General features: G+C 42.8%; 1 protein-coding gene across 7 annotated transcripts in view; it reads right to left on the bottom strand.

The window, feature by feature from the left end:
- DOCK2 (dedicator of cytokinesis 2) overlaps nucleotides 1-21,693 on the bottom strand; it is a 405,468-nt gene that overhangs the window by 315,154 nt on the left and 68,621 nt on the right. For all 7 annotated transcript variants that reach the window (XM_029217458.1, XM_029217457.1, XM_029217460.1 and 4 more), the window contains 4 exons: nucleotides 21,470-21,567; nucleotides 19,701-19,790; nucleotides 18,532-18,632; nucleotides 17,569-17,703 (listed from right to left, as the gene is read on the bottom strand). In XM_029217458.1, coding sequence (XP_029073291.1) covers nucleotides 17,569-17,703; nucleotides 18,532-18,632; nucleotides 19,701-19,790; nucleotides 21,470-21,567 — 424 coding nt within the window. The remainder of the gene's footprint in view (nucleotides 1-17,568; nucleotides 17,704-18,531; nucleotides 18,633-19,700; nucleotides 19,791-21,469; nucleotides 21,568-21,693) is intronic.

Here is a 21,693-nt window from a genome sequence, read left to right as displayed (position 1 = left end):
CTGTACAATAAATTAATAGTAAGTAGGTAATGAAATGCAGGCAAAAGCTAAGTTATGAATAGAGTGTGATGTATGCCCTGTGCCATCCTTCATTCTACTGAGAGGAGCTGCAACCTTTATGTAATTTGGCAGGAAGAACTAAGTTGCCTAAGTCTGCACTTAGGTAAATTTCTCCATTAGCATGAAAAATGGTATTCAGGGTCTTTTCCCTCAATATAATTAGAAATTGAGTGTTCCCAAAACAATGTTCCTAAGGATAGAAACACACACACACACACACACACACACACACACTTCCACGGTTTCAAGACATATACAGAAAAAGACGGATTACATCATCTACTTGAAAGAGAAGCTAATACTCAGCAAAGTCCTTCCAGCTCTTTCTCTTCAGGCCAAGTTGGTCTAAAAGTTTAGGTACTAAAAAGAAACTAGGTCTTGACTGCTTCTCTTACCATTTCTTCCTTTAGTTTTTTAATGACCTGGGAGGTGTCCTTGGTATCTTTTTTTTCAATTTTATTGAAGTGTAGTTGATTTACAATATCATGTTAGTTTCAGGTGTATGGCATAATGTCCAGTATTTTTGCAGATTATACTCCATTAAAGGTTATTACAAGACAATGGGTATAATTCTCTGTGCTATACAGTATAGCCTTGCTTCTTATCTATTTTATATACAGTAGCTGTACCTGTTAATCTCATACCCCTAATTTGCCCCTCCCCCCCTTCCCTCTCCCCTTTGGTAACCACAAGTTCATTTTCTCTATCTGTAAGTCTGCTCCTGTTTTGCAAATACATTCATTCATATTATTTTTTAGATTCTACATGTAAGTGATAACATACAGTATTTGTCTTCTCTTACTTATTTTACTAAGCATAATATTCTCTACATCATAACAGAAAAAAATTAAGTTGCAGAATAATTACACACATGTGCACACACATACACGCACATACACACTTTGTAAAAACTGTACATTAAATTGATCATTTCATTACCTCTTAGAAAAGGGACTGTGTCAACAGTCCCCTTATACACTTTTATATTATATTCTGATTTTATAACAAGTAAATATTGCCTTTAATTTTAAAAAGATCTTTCTACTCTTTTGGGGGGGGGGGGGGAGTGAATGTTTCTTGGCCTCCAGTTCCTTTCTACAACAATCCTTTCCCCCAGGGTCTTTCCTGAACTCTCTCATTCTCATCATAGGAACTAGAGCTGGAGCCAGGAGGTCTAGCTCAAGGCCATACAACTGGAGGCAGTTTTCCCTCTACAATCACTGAATCAAGATGCTGACTTCTCAACTACTTCCTGGTTCTTGGCATGGACTGCCTCTAGAGAAACACTTGCCTAAGAAATGTCAAGTTAGTATTACTCTAAACGGTGGTTATGCCAAAACCATCTAAACTGTGCCCTTTCAGTCTGTGGTTTCCCGAGAAGTATAAGTAACCCCGGGCTACATGATCTTGTTCCACTGAGAGCCTTGACATTTGGTGTGTAGAATTAAATAGAATTTTTAACAGTTTCTTTACTAATGGTGCTGGTTTGAAAAATGCATGTGCAGTAAAACTCTTTGTTTTGAAATCTGGGAACACCTGAGGAAGTGTCGAGTCCAAACACGGTGAGGTTTGCATTACTGGAATCGTCAGTTGAGTGGTAGGATGGCTGAGGGCCAGAGAAGTTGCCAGGAGAGGGCAATGTGGCAGAAAGACCAGTGGTCTGTGTCCCCGGACTGAATTCTAGAACAGATGTCAGCACCATTGTGTATTGTCACCTTTAGGAGGTCACATCACTCTGGGCGCTGGGTCCCTCATCTCTAAGTAGACACATTATCATTGAGGGAAACCTCCAGGATTCCTAATTGGCTTCTATTGTCAAAGAGTCAGCATGGGGTATGACAATCATCCAAGGGCAACCCTGCTCACTCTGCAGAGCTCCCCAACATGACATGGCCTCATAGCTGCCCAAGCCAGAGCCTGGGGTAAGTAGGGGTGGATCTGGAAGAGCCTGAGGGTCATTCAGTCATCAAGCCCCATTAATTCCACCCCCCCAAACCATTTTTTTCCAGCTTTATTGAGATATAATTGACATATGATACTGTGTAAGTTTAAGGTGTACAACGTGATAATGTGATACAAGTATACGTTGCAGAAGCATTGCCACAATAAGGCTGGTTAACACAACCATCACCTCACAAAATTACAGTTGTGTGTGTGCGTGTGTGTGTGTTGAGAACTTCTAAGATATACTCTGTTAGCAACTTTCCAGTACATGATACAGTATTGTTAACTACAGCCACCAAAGCCATTTACTATCCTTCATCCTCATCGCCACCATCTTCATCCAAGTCCCCGTCACCTCTCACCTGTAGAGGTTTCTGAACCATCTCCCTTCTTTCACTCTTACTTCCTTTCAATCCATTTTCTACACATTGGCCAGAGGGACCAATTTAAAAACACAAATGTGATCATACCATTCACTTGTTCATAATCCCTTTTTTTTTCTTTTTTTTTACTGTATAGCACAGGGAACTATATTCAATATCGTATAATAAACTAACGGAAAAGAACTGAAAAAGAATTCAGATATATATATGTGTATATATATATATATATATATATATATATATATATATGTAAAACTGAATCACTTTGCTGTACACCTGAAAACAACACAATATTGTAAATCAACTACACTTAAAAAAAAAAAAGAGTCAGTATAGCTCCCAATTTCCCTCAGGATATTGTCTAAATGCCATGGCCTGACCTTCAAGGATCGTCAAGATCTGTCTCTTCCTGTCCCTCCAGGCAACCTACTGCTACTCTCATCCCTCCATCACTGAATTCCAGTCACTTCTGCCTTTCCACAGCTCAACTGAGTCAAGTTCTCTACTGTCTCAGGGACCTCCCTCCAGCTTTCTTTTCACCAGTTACACCCTCCTCCTCTTTACCTGCCAACTCTTACTCATCACTCAGGTCACAGATGGCACTTCCTCCAGGACACCTCCCTGACTTCATGATGAGATATGATCTCCTTGTTACATGCTCTCAAGGCATCTCACACACACATCTCTCTTAATTTCATATGCGCCCACACGACTACCTGCTTAATGACTCCCTTCCCACCTAGACTAAAATTCCCATGACTAGGCTTGAGTCTCTCTGATTCATTGTCGTATTTCCAGTGCTTAGCAGAGTGGTCCAGTGGCTACTCAATAAATATTTGTCGGGTAAACACTTGATTGCTAATGCAAACCAAAACCTTGACCACTAGACAAATACTTCAGTGACACTTTTAGAAACTTTCATTATCAAGTCAAGGGCTTAAAAAGAAGGACCAAGTTTTAGGGCTCAGTGTACCTGGGACAGGTATACAATGTGTTGACGCTTAATGTAAGGAAGAATAAATGCTGAGTTACAGGCCTTTTAGAAGCTGTATGCTCAGAGGGAAATTAGATTTCCAGGCCTGGGATGACCTGTGAATTAGTTACAAGGCACACATTCCTCCTGCCCCATGGATACCTCCAAAATGGAAAGTGGCACAGTTCCAGGTTCAGAGAAGCAGGACACGCAGTGTGTGTAGCAGACCAAAGCTCCCGGGCAGGACCCTCAACAGGCTCTCTACTGGTTTCTGGGGTTTGGGAGAGGCCACCTTCTAACATGTACTACAGTGGAGGAGGCACCAGATTATCACATTAAATCATATCAGAAGAGGAAATGTTGATCACAGAAGAGGGGTCCTGATCCAAAGAGGTGAGCTTTAAAACCCAGGGCTGCATTTCAGTCACCAGACCTTAATGACCCAGTTGTGCATACCTGGTTTAAAACCAAACACAGAGAGCAAGCCATGAGGCACGAGGGAAGGGAAAACTATAAAATAATGGACTCTCTAAAGTCTAGGAGAAGGACACTTTTACTTGGCTTGAGCAGTTGTGTTTAAGGTTTCCATTAGATAGTTACTTCAACTAATAAATATTTGTTGATCACCTACTATGCACCAATCATTGTGCTATCAAGGAATTTATAAGGAGAAACAAAAATCAACCCCCAAATATGTAAAATGGCAGCTATGATATGTATTTGGGTGTCAATTTTTATTTCTCTTTCCAAATTCCTTGAGAGCACAGTAATTGATGTATAATAGGTGCTCAACAAATATTTATTTGTGATACATACTTGAAAGACAAAATACATGGGCAATGAGAATTTAAAGAGATTTGACCTAGCCAGAAAATACAGGGATAGGTTCCCTGAGGAAGTGAAGCTTGAGGTTACCCAGGAAAGGAGAATAAGAAAGAACTAGGAGAAAAGAAGAAAGGGCATTCCATCCACAGGTCAGCAAGCACACAGGCCCTGCAGCAGAAGGGAGCCGAGTGGGTCAGAGGGACTGAATGAAGGCCCCTGAATCCGGAGTGGAGAGAATCTGGGTAAGCCGGGTGAAAAGAGGCTGGCGGGCAGCCAGGACCAGACCCTCGCAGGTCACGTGAAGTTTTGCCTTCATCCTAAGAGCAATGAGAAGAAATTAGAGGATTTTAAGAAGGTGAGCACCTCAGTCAGACCTGAAATGTGGAAAGATCATTCTGGCTGCAGTGAAGTTTAAAGACTTCTACTTCTGACATTGTGGTAGACACAGTGCCCTAGAAAACCTCTCAATAAAAATGACTCCCAGGGCTTCCCTGGTGGCACAGTGGTTAAGAATCCACCTGCCAATGCAGGGGACACAGGTTTGAGCCCTGGTCCGGGAAGATACCACATGCCGCAGAGCACCTAAGCCCGTGAGCCACAACTACTGAGCCCGCGTGCCACAACTGCTGAGGCCTGCGCGCCTAGAGCCTGTGCTCCACAACAAGAGAAGCCACCGCAATGAGAAGCCTGCTCACCACTACGAAGAGTAGCCCCCGCTCACCACAACTAGAGAAAGCCCGCGTGCAGCAACAAAGACCCAACGCAGCCAAAAGTAATAAACAAATTAATTAATTAAACGTCACTTCATGAGAATCCTCACAATAACACTGTGAAGTAATCCCAACTTTAGACGAGGAAACTGGGGCACAGAGGTTAGGTCACTTGACCACAATTATACAGGTAGTTACTGGGATTATTCACTGCTGTACTGGACCACCTATCTCAACTACTTGCTTAATTCCTGTACAGGCATTTATCATGGTTTGCCACGACCTGGTGTATTTGTTTATTTTATTGTTTTCCCCCACAGTATTATATAAGGGAAGCATGAGGGCAGGGCCACATCTGCCTTTTTCACTGCAGTATCCTAGCACAGAACTTCCAAATAGTAAGACTCAAAAATGTTTACTGAACGAATGAATGAACAAACGAACTGAACTGAACTCATATGTCTTTGCAACTGACTACATTAGGAGAGTAGATCTGAGATACAGAGGAGCTAGTTTGGAGATCTGAAGGACAGTGACCGTATGTGCCTCATAACTAAGTCCTTTTTAATTTTCCATCCACCCCAAAGACACAATAAGAAACAAGCCCAACAACTGAGTAATGTATTATTAATACTTCCTAATAAGGAAACAAATTCTACTTCAGGGTGATGCCTGCCTCAAATGCATCTGAAGTGGATCACAAAATACATCTAGTCATCCTGATTCAGTTCAGCATCCCTGACAGTTAGGTTAGCTTGGTGAATTTCACCCCTCTGGCAAACTAGACCGTTTATTATCCTGCATGTCCATATTAAGTTACAGGGGATTTGCAAACACATATCCTAAATCTACGTATTTATTCAGTAAATTGATCTCCCACCCAAGTCATTCTCTGAGGAACTGTCAGCCTAGGCATTTGACAGAAAGTTATTTTTGTGCAAAGGCAAAGATTCTACCAGCAAGCTAGCCCCAGACTTCTAACAAGGAGTTAACAAGGAAAGGAAATCGGCTACTGCTTCAACCTGAAAGAATGAATATCTGTGTCCTCCTTGGCTTTTCCCTTAACTATCTATAGCATCTTGTTCTGCAGAATTAAGCCATTTAAAGGTACGATGGAAGCAAACAAGACCAGCATTTTACACTTTGCTGTAAGCAGAGTATGAGATTGGTAAGAAATAGGAAACAACTGGCTCAGCTTCTGAGGGATGGTGGGGAAACCAGTCTTGGATTATACCCTGGCAAAGAACAGTCCACAATGTACGTAATTCACGTGCAGATGGTGGGAAATCGATCATCAAAGCCTGATCCCTCTGCCCGCGACGGCCTCCTGTCTGGATACTAGGAAAGATGCTAAACTCTGGGAAAGGGTCCGCTGATTCACCAAAGATCTCCTAAGTGTGAAATATCTTGTTCCTGATCAGTTTTCAGTTCCCAGGACCTCACTGTAACAGTGAATACTGCTGACATTCCCTCTCGGAAATGCTCCGTTTCCTGGGTCCTGTAATGCCAATGCTTCCTGCGTCCTCTCCTATATCTCCAATCCTCCTTCCCTGGGACTCTCCCCTCATCCACCCGTCCAACATGCGAATCTCCTGCATTCCATTCTGAGTTTTATAGCACTGCTCACCTTGTGCTGCAGCTTCAAACACATCCTCTTTCTACCAAAGGAGATCAATTTCTACCAAAACCATATCTCCAGTCTCCACTCCCCTGAACTCCAAATCTGTATCTAACCGCCTGCTGTGCATTTCCATCTGGCTACGCCAGTAAACACCTCCAGCATCACATGTCCCAAACACATCGTCTTCCCCCCAAAACCTGCTCCTCCCCTCACTCATCATCCTGATGAGCAATACCTGATAAAAGTGGACCACAAAGTTCAGGGTCAGATCAGCCAGTTGGCCCCCTCCATCAGTTCCACTCCCACATTCAATTAGTTTGGGCAATCCTGCCATCTATAAACCCTCGTCTTCTTACTTTCCTTCTTCTCCAGCCCCACCGTGACTACCTGAGTTCAAGTCCTCCTGCCTGGATTACTGCAATAGCTTCGTTATTGATCTCCTGCCTCCCCTCCTCCGTCTACCACATACTAACCTTACTTCTGCACTAATCATTCTAAAACATGAATCCAATCATGTTAATCCCCTGCTTTAGAACTTCAATGGCTCCCCACTGCCAAAAGCAGGGGTTTCCAAAACTGCTCCTATGAGAAAAAAAAAAAAATTTTTAAGTATGAGTCTCAACAGATGCTTATTTATATATAAATTATATCCATGTACTATTCTAACTCAAATGTTTATAAAGTTTAGTTTCTTCATCTTAGGACAAAATGAAGAAATGTTAATATTTTTGTCTGATCCCAGTAGATCAGTTTGTACCTCGGCTGGGGTATTCACTCTGTGCTCTGAGGATGGAGGGTAGCATCTATGCCAATATCCCCCAGCACAGAGGATGACATCCAACTCCTTGGTCTGGCATTCAAGGTGTTTCACAATCTAGCTCCAGATCTCCTCTTCAAACACCTCCTCACTCCTCCACCACCACAGCTGCACCCACTAGTGACTGTTCCATAAAAGTGCCATTCATGGGCAAGCACAAGATAGCACAAAGAGCTGAGACTTTGATGTCAGATCCCTCCCTGCCAACATCTAACTGTGTGACCTAAAGTCACTTTCTGCACCTCTCTGGGTCTCAATTTCCCCTTCTGTAAAGTGAACATAAAATGAATATAATAATACCTGTACTTTGCAGGGTTGTCTTGAGTATTAAGTGAGGTAGAGCAAAAAGTGATACAGGGCCATGCAAAGAGGAGAGGCTTTTATAAATGGTACCTCAGAGTAAGTTCTATATCATATGTTGTCCCCTCTACTTGGAATTCCCGATTCTCTTTTCTTCCATGGCCAGGCTTCTTAAATATCTTCCAATGTCTGGTTTAAAAGATCACCTCCTCCGAGAAGAATGACTCATCCTCCCGAGGTGGAGTCTGTCATTCAAACCTGTCTGCCCCCGGGGAACCATTTGTAAGCCTCCACTGAATCATATCACTGATCAGTGCTTATCCCAGGCATGCTGGCATTTGACTGCTGGCATGCGTGTCTTTCTTGCTCCCTAAACTTCTGCTGCTTGAGGAAGTCTGACATTAATTTCAGAGTTCCCAGCACTTAACAGAGTCCCTAGCACATAACAGGTGCTCAATAGTAGTTTATCAATATTTCCATATGCAAAGGGGAAAGAGGACTGTTTAAAAGTGCACATATATGCACAATTTCATGTTATAACAAGGACGACTTACTTAATGATTTACAAAATGCTTTCACATATGTTTGTAAGAAACAGGTTGTTACCTTCCCCTCTGCCCTGTAGCAACTCATAAAATAGATAATAACTTAGAGAAAAGTAACTGTTTGACTATATCCCTTTGATGAGTTTTCTCTTCCATCCTGATCTGATGCCAAGTTAATGTTATCATAAAATAATTCCATTAAGTGCAATTGTGCAGTTTACTGAGCCATTACTGTCATCAAAAAGTGAAATTACATTCAAAGCCTAAGACAGAGGTTTACACAGGAATAAATGTCATTAACATGGCAAACAAATTACATGCAGGAGAAAGAGAAATAGCAATATGACCAGAATGCCAACCCATCCTCAGCATAAACAGATGATCACATTTTAATATTTATTCATACATGAACAGTGAAAACAAATCACACTGGCAAGTACCTTCGAGTTAAATTCATATTTGTTCAAAAAGGCGGAGGCTTATGTATCCTCTGTGACCGCAGGCTACACTGGGCATGCCTGAGCTTTATGCAGACAACCTTGCTGCCTAAAATATTCATGACCTGCAGGATAAACTAGTGTATAATATTTACATAAGAAGAAATTGAACTGGTGGAAAGATGAGGTGAAGGCCAGGGGAGGGAGGGCAGGATGGGTAGAATAAAGCCAGACGCAAAATAAAAAGGCAAAAGCGAGCATCAGAGAGCATCAAATTATCTGATGCTGAAGGCAATTAGAGAAAGGGCAATGATGTCTGGCCCTGGGTGACCAGAGCCAGACTGGGGCTGTCTGCTGGAGGCGAGAACCGTGGTCCTTTGAGCCTGTGTTAATGGAGTGGCAGTCCCAGTGCAGGCAGTCCCAGTGCAGGCAAATGACACTGTGCATGCCATGGCCAGCCTGCCCAGGTCCCAGGTGAGGGCTGGGGAGCAGAAGGACTCCTGGAGATGCTGCTGCTCCCATTGGGATACTGAGTGCATTCCTCTTTCCCTGACCAGTGACGACTTGTTTCCAAGGGGTGTGAGCTCACCTGGACCGGCCCCATGTCAGCTTTTCTGTGTTCATTTCTTGTGAGGATATGAGGACAAAGTCACTGCTGGCGGGACAGCCTCGCCATGCTGGCGAGGACGCCCTTCCTGGCAACTCCTGCTCCAAGTCATCATGCTCTTCACTGAAGTCCTACTGTGCTTAGGGATGGATGGCAGCACCTAAACCCACACAGCCTCGCACCTCTCAGCAGCCCCAGCAGCGCCCAGCAAGTTGACCCTTCCAGCTGGAGTTGCTTCCTCTCAGAACAGCCCCTCCTCTCGGCCGGCCAGGCTTCCCACCTGCACAGCCTGGAAAAAGTGCCAGTTCTCAAATCTGCTTAATCAGGTGAGGTAGAATGCGAAGCTTGCTCTACTGAGTCTTAGCTGTGTGACCTTTGAGCTTGAATTGAAGCCTCAGCCTCCTCATTTGTGAAAGGGGGATAGAAGTGCTGTCCCACTGCTTACTGAAGGAGTGCCTACTGTGTGCTGGGTGCTGTCCTCAGCGCTTGGAATGCAGCCCGAAACAGTCAAAGACTCCTGTCCTCGTGGACCTGACATTCTAGCAGGGAGAGCGCTAAAATATCATAACTTATTATTGTATGTTAACATGTGATTAGTTCCATGGGGAGGAAAAATGACAGAAAGCAGAGTGAACGGGAGGGCAATCAGAAGTGCCAGGGGCCAGGTGAAAGGCCCAGGCTGCTCTCTGGGAAAGGCTGGATGCTGCCTTATGCCCCCTTCCAGCCCTTCCTCCCCCACTCACGCACACAGGCACCCACCACACCCTGGTCGGCTTGTTCCTCACCACATACAGGGAGGGGGAGACTAACCCCTTAGGGTCTTTTGAAATAACGAAGAAAAATGTGTGATCAGGAGCATGACTCCTGTGCTGGGCTCTTGGGCCCACTTCAGTCTGTCTGTCTCAAATCTAGGTATTTTTGCTTCAATTTTATTTTATTTTTAAGAAAACAAAACAAAAATCTGCACTAATTTACCTGGTTTCGTACGAAAACTTTTTACATTTTTTGGTGTCCGTTTGTATTGAATAATTTGCTACATTTGTAAAATGTAATTTCTAACGTAAAAAACATAATTTTTTTCTTCTTAAGATTTTTTCTTAAGAGGAGAGAAAGATATTTTTTCAGGAAAAACAAACTTTAAAATAAAAGGAGAATAAAATCTACTTCTCCCCTTTCCCCAACCTCTGTCTACCCCTCTTTCCCAGGAACAAATCAAAAGGTGGATCGTCTTGTAAAGAACGTAAACTTTTAGTCCAGAATGATGTCTTTTTCTCAATGCAGTGAGCTGTAGATTCTCTAGTTTGACCCCTGCGGGTGGGAATGGGGGCACTGAGGCAACATGGAGAGGAGCTCGGGGGGAGCAGGGTAATGAATTTGTTTTCTTTAGTGAAGGAGGAATACAATCAAGCATTTTGTATTCAGAATGTTGTGCAATATTTTGGAATGGAACATTGGTGTGTTTAGAGATTTAGTTTAAAAACAAAACAAAAAGATTGATCAAATCTGTACAGTTTATATTGTTCCAGATTTTTTTAAGTTTGTATTAAAAGCATGATATATAATAACAAAAAAACAAACCAAAAAAAGAAGTGCCAGGGGCAGGGCTTGCCCCTGTACATAAGGGAATGAGGAGAAGTTTGAATAAAGCTCTAAAAGAGGCGAGTGGGTGAGCAAGCAGTTGTCTGGGAAAGGGTGCAAAGGCCCCGCCCTGGGAACCTGAGACACAGCAAGGAGGCCTGTGAGGCTGGCGCACAGTGAGAGAGGAGTAGGAGGAGGTGAAGTCAGGAGACGAGGGTCTCCACCGCATTTATGTGAAGGCTGATGGAGATAATGAGTGAAATGCACTTAGCAGGACATCATAACCGTGGGCACTCGCTATGTGACAGGCACTGTGCCACATGCCTGATGTCCATGAGCTCAGTGAGTCTGCACAACCACCCTGCAAGGGTTGTTCCGTACTTGCCTGTTTTACACACAAGGAAACTGAGCTTTGGGCAGATTATTTAATCTGCCCAAGGTCATAAGCCTTCATAACTGGTAGTGATAGGATGCAAAGGCAGAACTCAAACCCAAGTAGCCTAGCTCCAGAGACAGTGCCTTTACCCCCTGAGCTGACTGACTCGCAAGCAAAAGATGCGGATGAGTGTGGCGAAGGAGAAGCGTGTGATGGCAGAGCAGCCCCAGGAGAGGGATAACATGGAGAAGGAGGGGGAAGCAAGAACTAAGCAGGTCTGTTACAAGAGCAGAAGGCATGAGGCCAAAGAAAAGACAGGCAGAGCAAGCAGGGAACAGAGGGAGAGCTGGGTACACAGCTGCTTGGCCACAGGGGCCTGACCACACACACACAGGGGAAGTGGGAGCCACAGACAAAAGCAGGGCCCGTGCAGTGGGCCAGCAGCAGACCCAGGTGGATTCACGGAGCCATAAAAATTCCCTACATTGAGGTCCTCTAAATGCACAGACACCTGGTAAAGGTGTCCCATCCTCCTAAAAAATAGAGAGCAAGACATGCTTTGTTTAGCATGAACAGTAAGCCAGATTGTGAGCATGAATCAAGACACTAAAACTTTCTCTTTCTAATCTGAGTTTTTAAAACAAGTACCCTTTCTGTCTCTCCTAGGTGAAAACATGATAACAGCTAACAGATTTATTTTGCTCACGGAATAAATATCAGACACTACATGGAAGCTCTGTACATGTAATCTCATTTCATCAACAAAACACTAAAAGCTGGTTTATCCTCATTTATGGGTGGGGAAACTGAGGCTCAGAGAGGTTAGGTCACTCACTAAGCCAGGTGCTGACAGGGACAGGAAGTGTCCAGTGTGAGCACTGACCATCACTGAGCCAACACTGCCCAGTACAGTGTGAACATAACCATGCCCCACACTATCCCCTATACTCCAGCCTACGGCAGCACCAAGATTTACAAGGAACACAGACAAGCAGGAGCAAATGCTATTATTGAGGAACAGAGCTCTGGATCTTCTCTCATTCGGGAAGTCATCCTTACAGAAGCTCTGCAGTCTCATTACTATGTTCCTGGCCAGCAGGAAGGGCAGCTCTTCCTGGAGTGTCCACCACGTGGACCAGGGAAGCATGGACTACCACAGACTCTGAGTAATTCCACAGGCTCAGAAACCTTGGGGATCAGCTCAGCTGGTTGTCTGAGGTCCGGGATAAAAGGCACTGCAAGGGGGTTTATAAAGAAACTCAATGCCTAGAACATAATCACTTCGGCTCCTTCTGAATGTTCCTCACTACACTCTATACCTCCCAGGGCCTCAGTCAATCTAGAAAAGCCCAGTGGATACTGGTCATATTTATGGCCACTCAGCATCTTTTGGACTCACTTCCTACAATTTAGAATTCCCCATATCTTGAAGCCTGCCTCCCTATGACAGAAGCTCAAACCTGCTCTGCCAGCTTCCATTGCAACTATGGCACCGGTATGTGCCCAGAGACACCTGTACAGACTTTGACTCAGGAGCTACTGACATAAGAAGAGGGGACAGGAAAATCATTTTCTTTGGCTATGTGACAAAATGAATGATTCTTACAAAAATTCCAATCCCGTACAAAATAAATGCACAGAAATCTCTTGAATTTCTACACACTAATGACGAAAAATCTGAAAGAGAAATTAAGGAAACACTCCCATTTACCACTGTAACAAAAAGAATAAAATACCTAGGAATAAACTGACCTAAGGAGACAAACGACTTGTATGCAGAAAATTATAAGACCCTGATGAAAGAAATTAAAGATGATACAAACAGATGGAGAGATATACCATGTTCTTGGATTGGAAGAATTAACATTGTGAAAATGACTATACTACCCAAAGCAATCTACAGGTTCAATGCAATCGCTATCAAACAACCAATGGGGCTTCCCTGGTGGCGCAGTGGTTGAGAGTCCACCTGCCGATGCAGGGGACATGGCTTCGTGCCCCGGTCCGGGAAGATCCCACATGCCGCGGAGCAGCTAGGCCTGTGAGCCATGGCCGCTGAGCCTGCGTGTCCGGAGCCTGTGCTCCGCAACGGGAGAGGCCACAACAGTGAGAGGCCCGCGTACCGCAAAAAAAAAAAAAAACAACAACCACCAATGGCATTTTTCACAGAACTAGAACAAAAAATTTCACAATTTGTATGGAAACACAAAAGACCCTGAATAGCCAAAGCAATCTTGAAGAAGAAAAACAGAGCTGGAAGAATCAGGCTCCCTGGCTTCAAACTATACTACAATGATACAGTAACCAAGACAGCATGGTACTGGCACAAAAACAGAAATATAGATCAATGGAACAGGATAGAAAGCCCAGAGATAAACCCACGCACATATGGTCACCTTATCTTTGATAAAGGAGGCAAGAGTATATACAGTGGAGAAAAGACAGCCTCTTCAATAAGTGGTGCTGGGAAAACTGGACAGCTACACGGAAAAGAATGAAATTAGAACACTCCCTAACACCATACACAAAAATAAACTCAAAATGGATTAAAGACCTAAATGTAAGGCCAGACACTAGCAAACTCTTAGAGGAAAACATAGGCAGAACACTCTATGACATAAATCACAGCAAGATCCTTTTTGACCCACCTCCTAGAGAAAGGGAAATAGAAACAAAACTAAACAAATTGGACCTAATGAAACTTAAAAGCTTTTGCACAGCAAAGGAAACCATAAACAAGACGAAAAGACAACTCTCAGAATGGGAGAAAATATCTGTAAATGAGGCAACTGACAAAGGATTAATCTCCAAAACTTACAAGCAGCTCATGCAGCTCAATATCAAAAAATCAAACAACCCAATCCAAAAATGGGCAGAAGGCCTAAATAGACATTTCTCCAAAGAAGATATACAGATTGCCAACAAACACATGAAAGGATGTTCACCATCACTAATCATCAGAGAAATGCAAATCAAAACTACAATGAGGTATCACCTCACACCAGTGAGAATAGGCTTCATCAGAAAAATCTAGAAACAATAAATGCTGGAGAGGGTGTGGAGAAAAGGGAACCCTCTTGCACTGTTGGTGGGAATGTAAATTGATACAGCCACTATGGAGAGCAGTATGGAGGTTCCTTAAAACACTAAAAATAGAACTACCATATGACCCAGCAATCCCACTACTGGGCATATACCCTGAGAAAACCATAATTCAAAAAGAGTCATGTACCACAACGTTCACTGCAGCCCTATTTACAGTAGCCAGGACGTGGAAGCAACCTAAGTGTCCATCACCAGATGAATGGATAAAGAAGATGTGGCACAGATATACAATGGAATATTACTCAGCCGTAAAAAGAAACAAAACTGAGTTATTTGTAGTGAGGTGGATGGACCTAGAGTCTGTCATACAGAGTGAAGTAAGTCAGAAAGAGGAAAACAAATGCCGTATGCTAATACATATATATGGAATCTAAAGGAAAAAAAATGGTTCTGAAGAACCTAGGGGCAGAACAAGAATAAAGATGCAGACGTACAGAATGGACTTGAGGACACAGGGATGGGGAAGGGTAAGCTGGGACGAAGTGGCATGAACATATATATACTACCAAATGTAAAACAGATAGCTAGTGGGAAGCAGCCGCATAGCACAGGGAGATCAGCTCGGTGCTCTGTGACCACCTAGAGGGGTGGGATAGGGAGGGTGGGATGGAGACGCAAGAGGGAGGGGATATGGGGATACATGTATACGTATAGCTGATTCACTTGGTTATACAGCAGAAACTAGCACACCACTGTAAAGCAATCATACTCTAATAAAGATGTTAAAAAAAAAAAAAGTTGCAATCCTTCTCAACAAGTTTTCTTCCTCTCTTACCCAAGTGTATCTTGCATATTGATACAGGAAAATCCCTAGCCCTTGTAAACCGCTCATGTGCAGCATGCCCAAAGAAAAAATGGCAGGGAGCAATTAATGGGAGCTGGATCAGCTGTAACTATGCACACCAGGAAAGACAAAGGAATAACAGGAAACGGAAACACAATACCAGACACAGTAAGCTCCCAAAGCAATAACTATATTACAATTTCCCACCAGCTGGCTTAGAAACCTCAAAGCACTGAAACGCCTATCTTCCATTCCCAAGTAAAATTCCCTTCTAGTTTGGGGAAATACTACCATCACTTCCCAATGTCCCTGAGGCTCCACTGAAGAGAACCCATTGTGAAAGATTCTAGAATGAACAAGACCTACTACCTTCCCTCGGCATGAGGTCCTAGACGCTCCTTGCAGGTCAGCCTATATTTCTGATCATGACAAAGGATTCAAGATTATGTCTGGATTACCTTCGAGACATCTCCTCTGACCAAATGGCTTCTCCTAGCCCCCAGAATGCACTTCATCCAACAAGCGTTCTTGAGTGTCAGTGATGTTCTATATATGCTATGCTGAGAGCACATAAGGGAATAACAGATTATCCCACTCCTTAAGAAGCCAAAACTCACTTAGAGTTCCAGCAGCACTGAATTTATACTGAATGAAGAGCTGGGGGCACTGCAAGATGACATGCCCTCAGGTAGAAAAGAAGAAAGCAGAGGTACAAATGCTCTCTGTTCCAGTGGAGGAAAGAGACGAAAACTAAGAGAGGTAAGACAAGGAGGAAGGAAGGAAGGAAGGAAAGGAAGAGAGGGAGGGAGGGAGGGAGGAAGGAAAGAAATAAGGAATGGGGGGGGGGGGGGAAGAGAAATAAATTAAAAGGACAAACTGAGGCATAAGATATGATACATGGAAAAGATATGTTCTTGTAGATCTGAAGTTCTCGCTTGGAGATGGGATAAGATATCATTGCCTAATCTGGAATTACAACGTTTGAATCCTTGAACCTCTCCAAGAGTTCTACTCTTAGGAAGACCCATAATTGTCTCTTACTGGTTTTCAAATAATTCAAATATTCTTTCAAGTTCAAGAATACCCCTAAGACTTCAATACACAGTCTCTGCCTTGACTATGTGACAAAAGAGAGGAATCGAAACAGATATTTCACTTTTAGAATAGCCTAAGTGACATATGTTTTGTGACATGGTTCAAGACACTCATCTCTTTCTATTCGTCAACTGAAATATCAAAGAATTCTCCTACAAAGGAGAATCTCAAATAATTACCCATTTCAGCTGCCTTTGAGTATGAAGCTTTCATAACTCATCCAATGTCTTGATCAGAATGATGATTTACGGACTTCTACTTTTTTTTGAGAAACCATCCCTTCAAGTAAACAAGTTCATACCATAAGTTGCTGACCTGACCCATGGCTCCAGAGGTGAACATGTGACCATAAGTACACAATCTGCATATTCATTCTCCTGGTCACACTGTTTAAGACCTTAGTACATGACTCAAGATAGCTCTTGGCATAGGATTTCGGTCGAACAACAGGGAACCTAGCGTTGCTTAAGCTAGTAGAATATGAATCTGAGTTTCCCAGCGGCTTCCCCTTGGAAAACTTGCCTCAGAAGGCAGCCAACAAAAGGAAAGCAGAGCCAAGATCTAGAGAGACAGAGACCATCCGAATGACACTAAGCATCTGGACCCAGCAGTACCGAAGGCCAAGTACCCCCAAGATTTTTCAATAATGCGACATAAAATAAAGTTCTATTTCCCCCTGAGTCAGCTTGAGTTGCCTGCTCTTCCTTTGCACCGATAAGAATCCAGACAATACATTTCCTGTATGCTTCTCCTTATTTCCCATCACACACAACCAACCTGGTCACACACACAACCAATTCCCTGCCTAACTCTGTCTTGTAGCCAGGAGACACATAAATTGTTATTTTGCAGGTTGCGTTGGAATGACTCCATCTCTAAAGCCTTTTAAACGGGTAGCTAACCTCTGTGATGCTGACCATCGAATATCAAATCTCTTAGGTGCTCTAACATGTCAGCTCACTTTTTGGCCACTAGGATTTCACGGGCAGGCGGATCAGCTGCAAAATACCCGCTCATCTGTCATGTGCATCCTCCTAGAACCAAATAAATGTCAAATTCTCTGAGATCTGCTTCCCTGTCCCCATGGAATATAGATTCCTGGAAGGTTTTCACCATATCTCAAATCAAATGAAGAATGTTAGATGAAATGCAGAAGAGCCTCAAATCACAAATCATAGTCACTGGAGGAGACATAACTCTTCAACATATGAAGATTTCTTCTTTTTTTCCCCCAAATGAACTTGGAACAATTATTACCTATTCATAACTCTCTAAATTGGATTTTTAAGCTGTTTTTGATCAGCAGCTGGTTACAATTTTGTAAAAGAATTTCTCCAATGGCACAAATACTGCTGTACCCCAGAGGAATTGCAGAGTTTAATCAATCACTTACATAACTAGTACTCACTGTGAAAATAATGTCCTTGACCGAACAATGAACTTGAAAACATATTCCAAAGCTTTCAGCGTTCTTAAAATTGGCTCACATTGCTCTCCTCTGCTGGAGGTATCCAAGTAAGTCTTCAGCACCATCATCAATTTCCTGAATAAGGGATTATATTTTCAAAATACATCTTTTTTCAGCCCACAGCATGGTAATTAGTTTGTTTACTAAATTATAAGGCATTCAATCAAAGGTTAGAGGTGATGGTATAGCCAAGCTCACTTAGTCATTTACATCATAAAAATAACTCTGCCTAAAAATATATGTTTAATACAGGGAGTATTTCCTGTCCATAAACAGCCAGCAAAGGAAAAAGTAGTGAGAAAAACATCTTTTGACTCTGGGAAAACTAGTCACAGTGAGGATGTGAGGGGGGATGGTGGTGGTGATAATGTTCTTTTCAGCTTTTTCTTCCCACAGAAAATGTTCCTGTAATATCATGGAACTCCGTTGCCTGGAAACTTACCATGTTTCTTTATTACCAGCAGGGTGGACTTCGAACTACTTGGCCTGCTTTTCCAGGTCCCTTCACAAACGGGCCTCCACCAACTTTTCCAGCATCATCTCTGATCTCTAACCCTCAGTTCTCTATACACAAGCTGTACTGAGCTACTTGTCATATGCACTTCCTTCTCTCTAGCCTTTGAATCCCAGTGTGTATCACAAGTAGCTGTTCAATAAATGATAGCTGACTGACTGACTAAATGAATGAACGAATGAGCAAACACTTCCATGTACTTCTGCCACCATAAAATATTCGTACCAACCTATGAGTCTGCATATTTTTATTTAATCCAAGTGACACAGCCAGATTGGGTTTTGTCAAAAAAGGCAGAACTCACACAGGCTGGTGACAAAAAGAAACTACTCAAATTTTTGTGACCTAGGCATCCTGGCAGGGCAAGCAGGAAGTACACAGTTACTTACTTGTAAGCTAGGGTAGCACTGAAATGCTGTTGAATGTAAGCCTCCAGAACGGTGTTGAAATGCTGGAATTTCCGGTCAGCAATGAGTCCTATTATGTAGATCTTGAGGAAGAAGCAAGGAATCAGTGGGTTTTGTGGGCAGACCCAGGACAGGAAGCTGTATTCACATGGCATAACTGAATCCCTATCAAATTCTTTTGCCCAGGAATTAGGTCACTAATATAGCTTCAGTCCTTTTCATTAAGGTAGTACCTCTCCCCAAAAGTATTTCACGAAGTATGCTACAGGGTTTCACGGTCAGATAAGCTTGAGAAATCTCAAGTTATCAAAACCTTAGACTGCCTTCTTTATTGCAGGCCTTATCAGAGTCTTCCATATGCTTATGTGCATTGTAAATCTCCAAGACAGTCACGCAATGGTCAACACTTCCCTAAGTTCTTTAATCAAAGGATCTGTCAGGAAGCATTTTTCCTTAGACACAGCTTTCTAGGAGGCCCTCTTGGGAAGCACTGGATTAAGTCACAGTTGTCTCCAAGTAAGCTCTTTAAAAATGTAAATGTCACTGGCACAAAGGGTTGACACATTCATACTTTACTGATCACTGATACCTTAATGCAGGTTTTTTTTTTTGTTTATTTTGACATCATTGAGAAGATGTGAGTTGGGACCACAAGAGGAAGAACAGACCATTTCGAAAGGTGGAAAGGAGACAGATCTGCCTGGCGTACCACCCACTCTAAAATGTTCCAGGGTGGGCAGGAGGAGTGTAACAACTGCTGAGCTGGAGACTGAGCAGGAAGAAGGTAAAAAAAAAAAAAAAGAGTTAGGAAACATTTTGGGTGCTTTACAACCTGGCCAAGGACTCACTCCCCGCATTCATGGAAACCCAAAGCGACTATTCACAGTATCCAGCTTCGTGTACCTTCAACCAGGGCCAATCCACCATCAGCACTTAAACACTCCCCTTTTAATCACCCTGCCCATGCTTTCAAATGAACTCGAAGCAAACGAAGGGAAACAGCAACTCGTTCATTGGTCTGGTTGCCAAATGTTACAGTGCCTCAAAAACATTCATGAAAAGGGCCATGTGGGCCATAAGTTCTCTGTGTTCTCACAGTGAGACACACGTTAATGCCTAATGTCACTAAACACCGGCGCCCTCTCTCTTACCAAAGCATCAAAGACGAGGATGTCATACTCATTACTTTGAGAATGTTCCATCATGATGTTGAAGAGGGCATCCAGAGTATCCTGGAGAAACTGGGCAAAATAATGAAGGTCTTGTAAGAAAGAGTGTAGGTGACCCAGCAGTCCCACTCATCAGTGTTTACCCAAGAGAATGAGGGCACACATCCACCATGTGCCATGTTCAGGAGGGCCAGGTACTTTACTCACAAGAGGCAGAAGTTGGAGCAACCCAGTTGTCCATCTTCAGCAGAGTGGAGAATTATAGGGTGGCATTTTCACATTATAGAACACTCCACAGCAATAAAAAAAAGAGCAAACTACTTCAACGTGGAATGACGAATATAACTCTTGTGAGCATTGTGCAGGGTAAGATAAGTCAGACACAGAAATGTCTATTCATTATCACTCTCTTTTTATGAAATTCAAGAACAGGCAAAAACCCCATCTATAATGATGGTAGTCAGCTTAGTGGTTACTCCTGAATAGGTTACTGACGGAGAAGGGGTAAGAGGGAACCTGCTGCAATGCTAAAAATGTTCTGTACCTTGACCTAGGTGGTGGGTACACAGTTGTGCACATGTGTAAAAATACACTGAACTGTACTCTTAAGATGCGTGCTCCGTACATATGTTACCATATGCAGAGTATACATCAATAATCATTTTTTTCTAAAAACAAGAAAAAAAGAATGCAAAAGGGAGACAACAGAATGCCCTTTCAGATGACTTTTCCAGGCTGCCAAAGGTGACAGGCCTTATTAAAGGATGTCTGGGGAATTTCCCTGCCATTGCTGAACCAGGTAGGTGGGTCAACAGTGCACAGTTAAAGCATTGATCTGGAAATCTGACCATTGCTTCTCCATGTATGGGCAATTAACTAAAATTTGATACCCCTCCCTCCTAAGAGATGGGTCAATATTTCCTATAGTCGAAACACATAGCTACTACATAAAGATGTTCAATCTCAGAGTTTCTAGCTGTACCAGGTTCCCAATGGAAACAAGATCACCAGGACCTCTGGGAAACACTTGTCCCAATTCATAGTGCTGGAGAGACAGTTGCTTTCATTAGATTTGCACTTCAGACACTATATTCTCCACCACCATGTGGACACAACAATATATCTGACATTTACATCGTTTTCTGCTTGTTTCACCTAAATTGTGAGCGCTGATGCCTTTCCTTTTCTCATGTTTAATACATAACATTCTCGAAGCAGCAGAAACCAAGAATACTTTTTATTTCTAACAGCAACATGTAGATAATACTAAGAGATCATACTACCATAGCAACTTACAACAACAAAAATAAATAATAGTTACTATTTGTTGAACTTTGTACATTTTCATAAGCGTTAGTTCAATTATTGTGCATTATGTGTAAGAGACTTGTGGAGTAATTTTTAAATATGTTCATCTTGAATGCTCACAACCCTGCAAAATATGTCATATTGATAATATTATCACATAAAGTTGGCAAGCAGTTGAACTGGGATCTACACCAAAGTTGATCTATTTTCAGAGACTGAGCACAACCATACTTTTCTCCTGTTCAAGATTCAGCATCACTGAACCATATCATCCCCCAGATTTACCAATAAAGGCTTCTAATGCTGACTTCGGACACTGTATCCCATTGTCAGAAGCAAAGTTGTCCTATCTCCCTCAGCACTTCATCTCTCCCCTGAAGCCACCCATGATTTAAAGCTCTGTCACAGGTGGATGAATACAGGCAAAATGAAGCCCCACTGACCTTTACTACTTCTTCTCCATCGACAATCTTCAATTTTTCTAAATTCTCCTGTAGCAGTTGTGGCTTCATGCGCCACTTCAGCAAACCCAGCAAACCCACTAAAATAGAGCCCAGACAAGCAGAATTACTATTACTGGCCTGAACGTCTGTATCAGGACCTCCCCTGGCCTGCCCACACATAAACACACACACACACACACACACACACACACACACACACACAC

Source organism: Monodon monoceros, unplaced genomic scaffold, assembly GCF_005190385.1.
Source record: "Monodon monoceros isolate NGI ecotype Baffin Bay Population unplaced genomic scaffold, NGI_Narwhal_1 Super_Scaffold_12, whole genome shotgun sequence".
Lineage (NCBI taxonomy): Eukaryota > Metazoa > Chordata > Mammalia > Artiodactyla > Monodontidae > Monodon > Monodon monoceros.
This window is presented reverse-complemented; position numbering and strand designations above follow the sequence as displayed.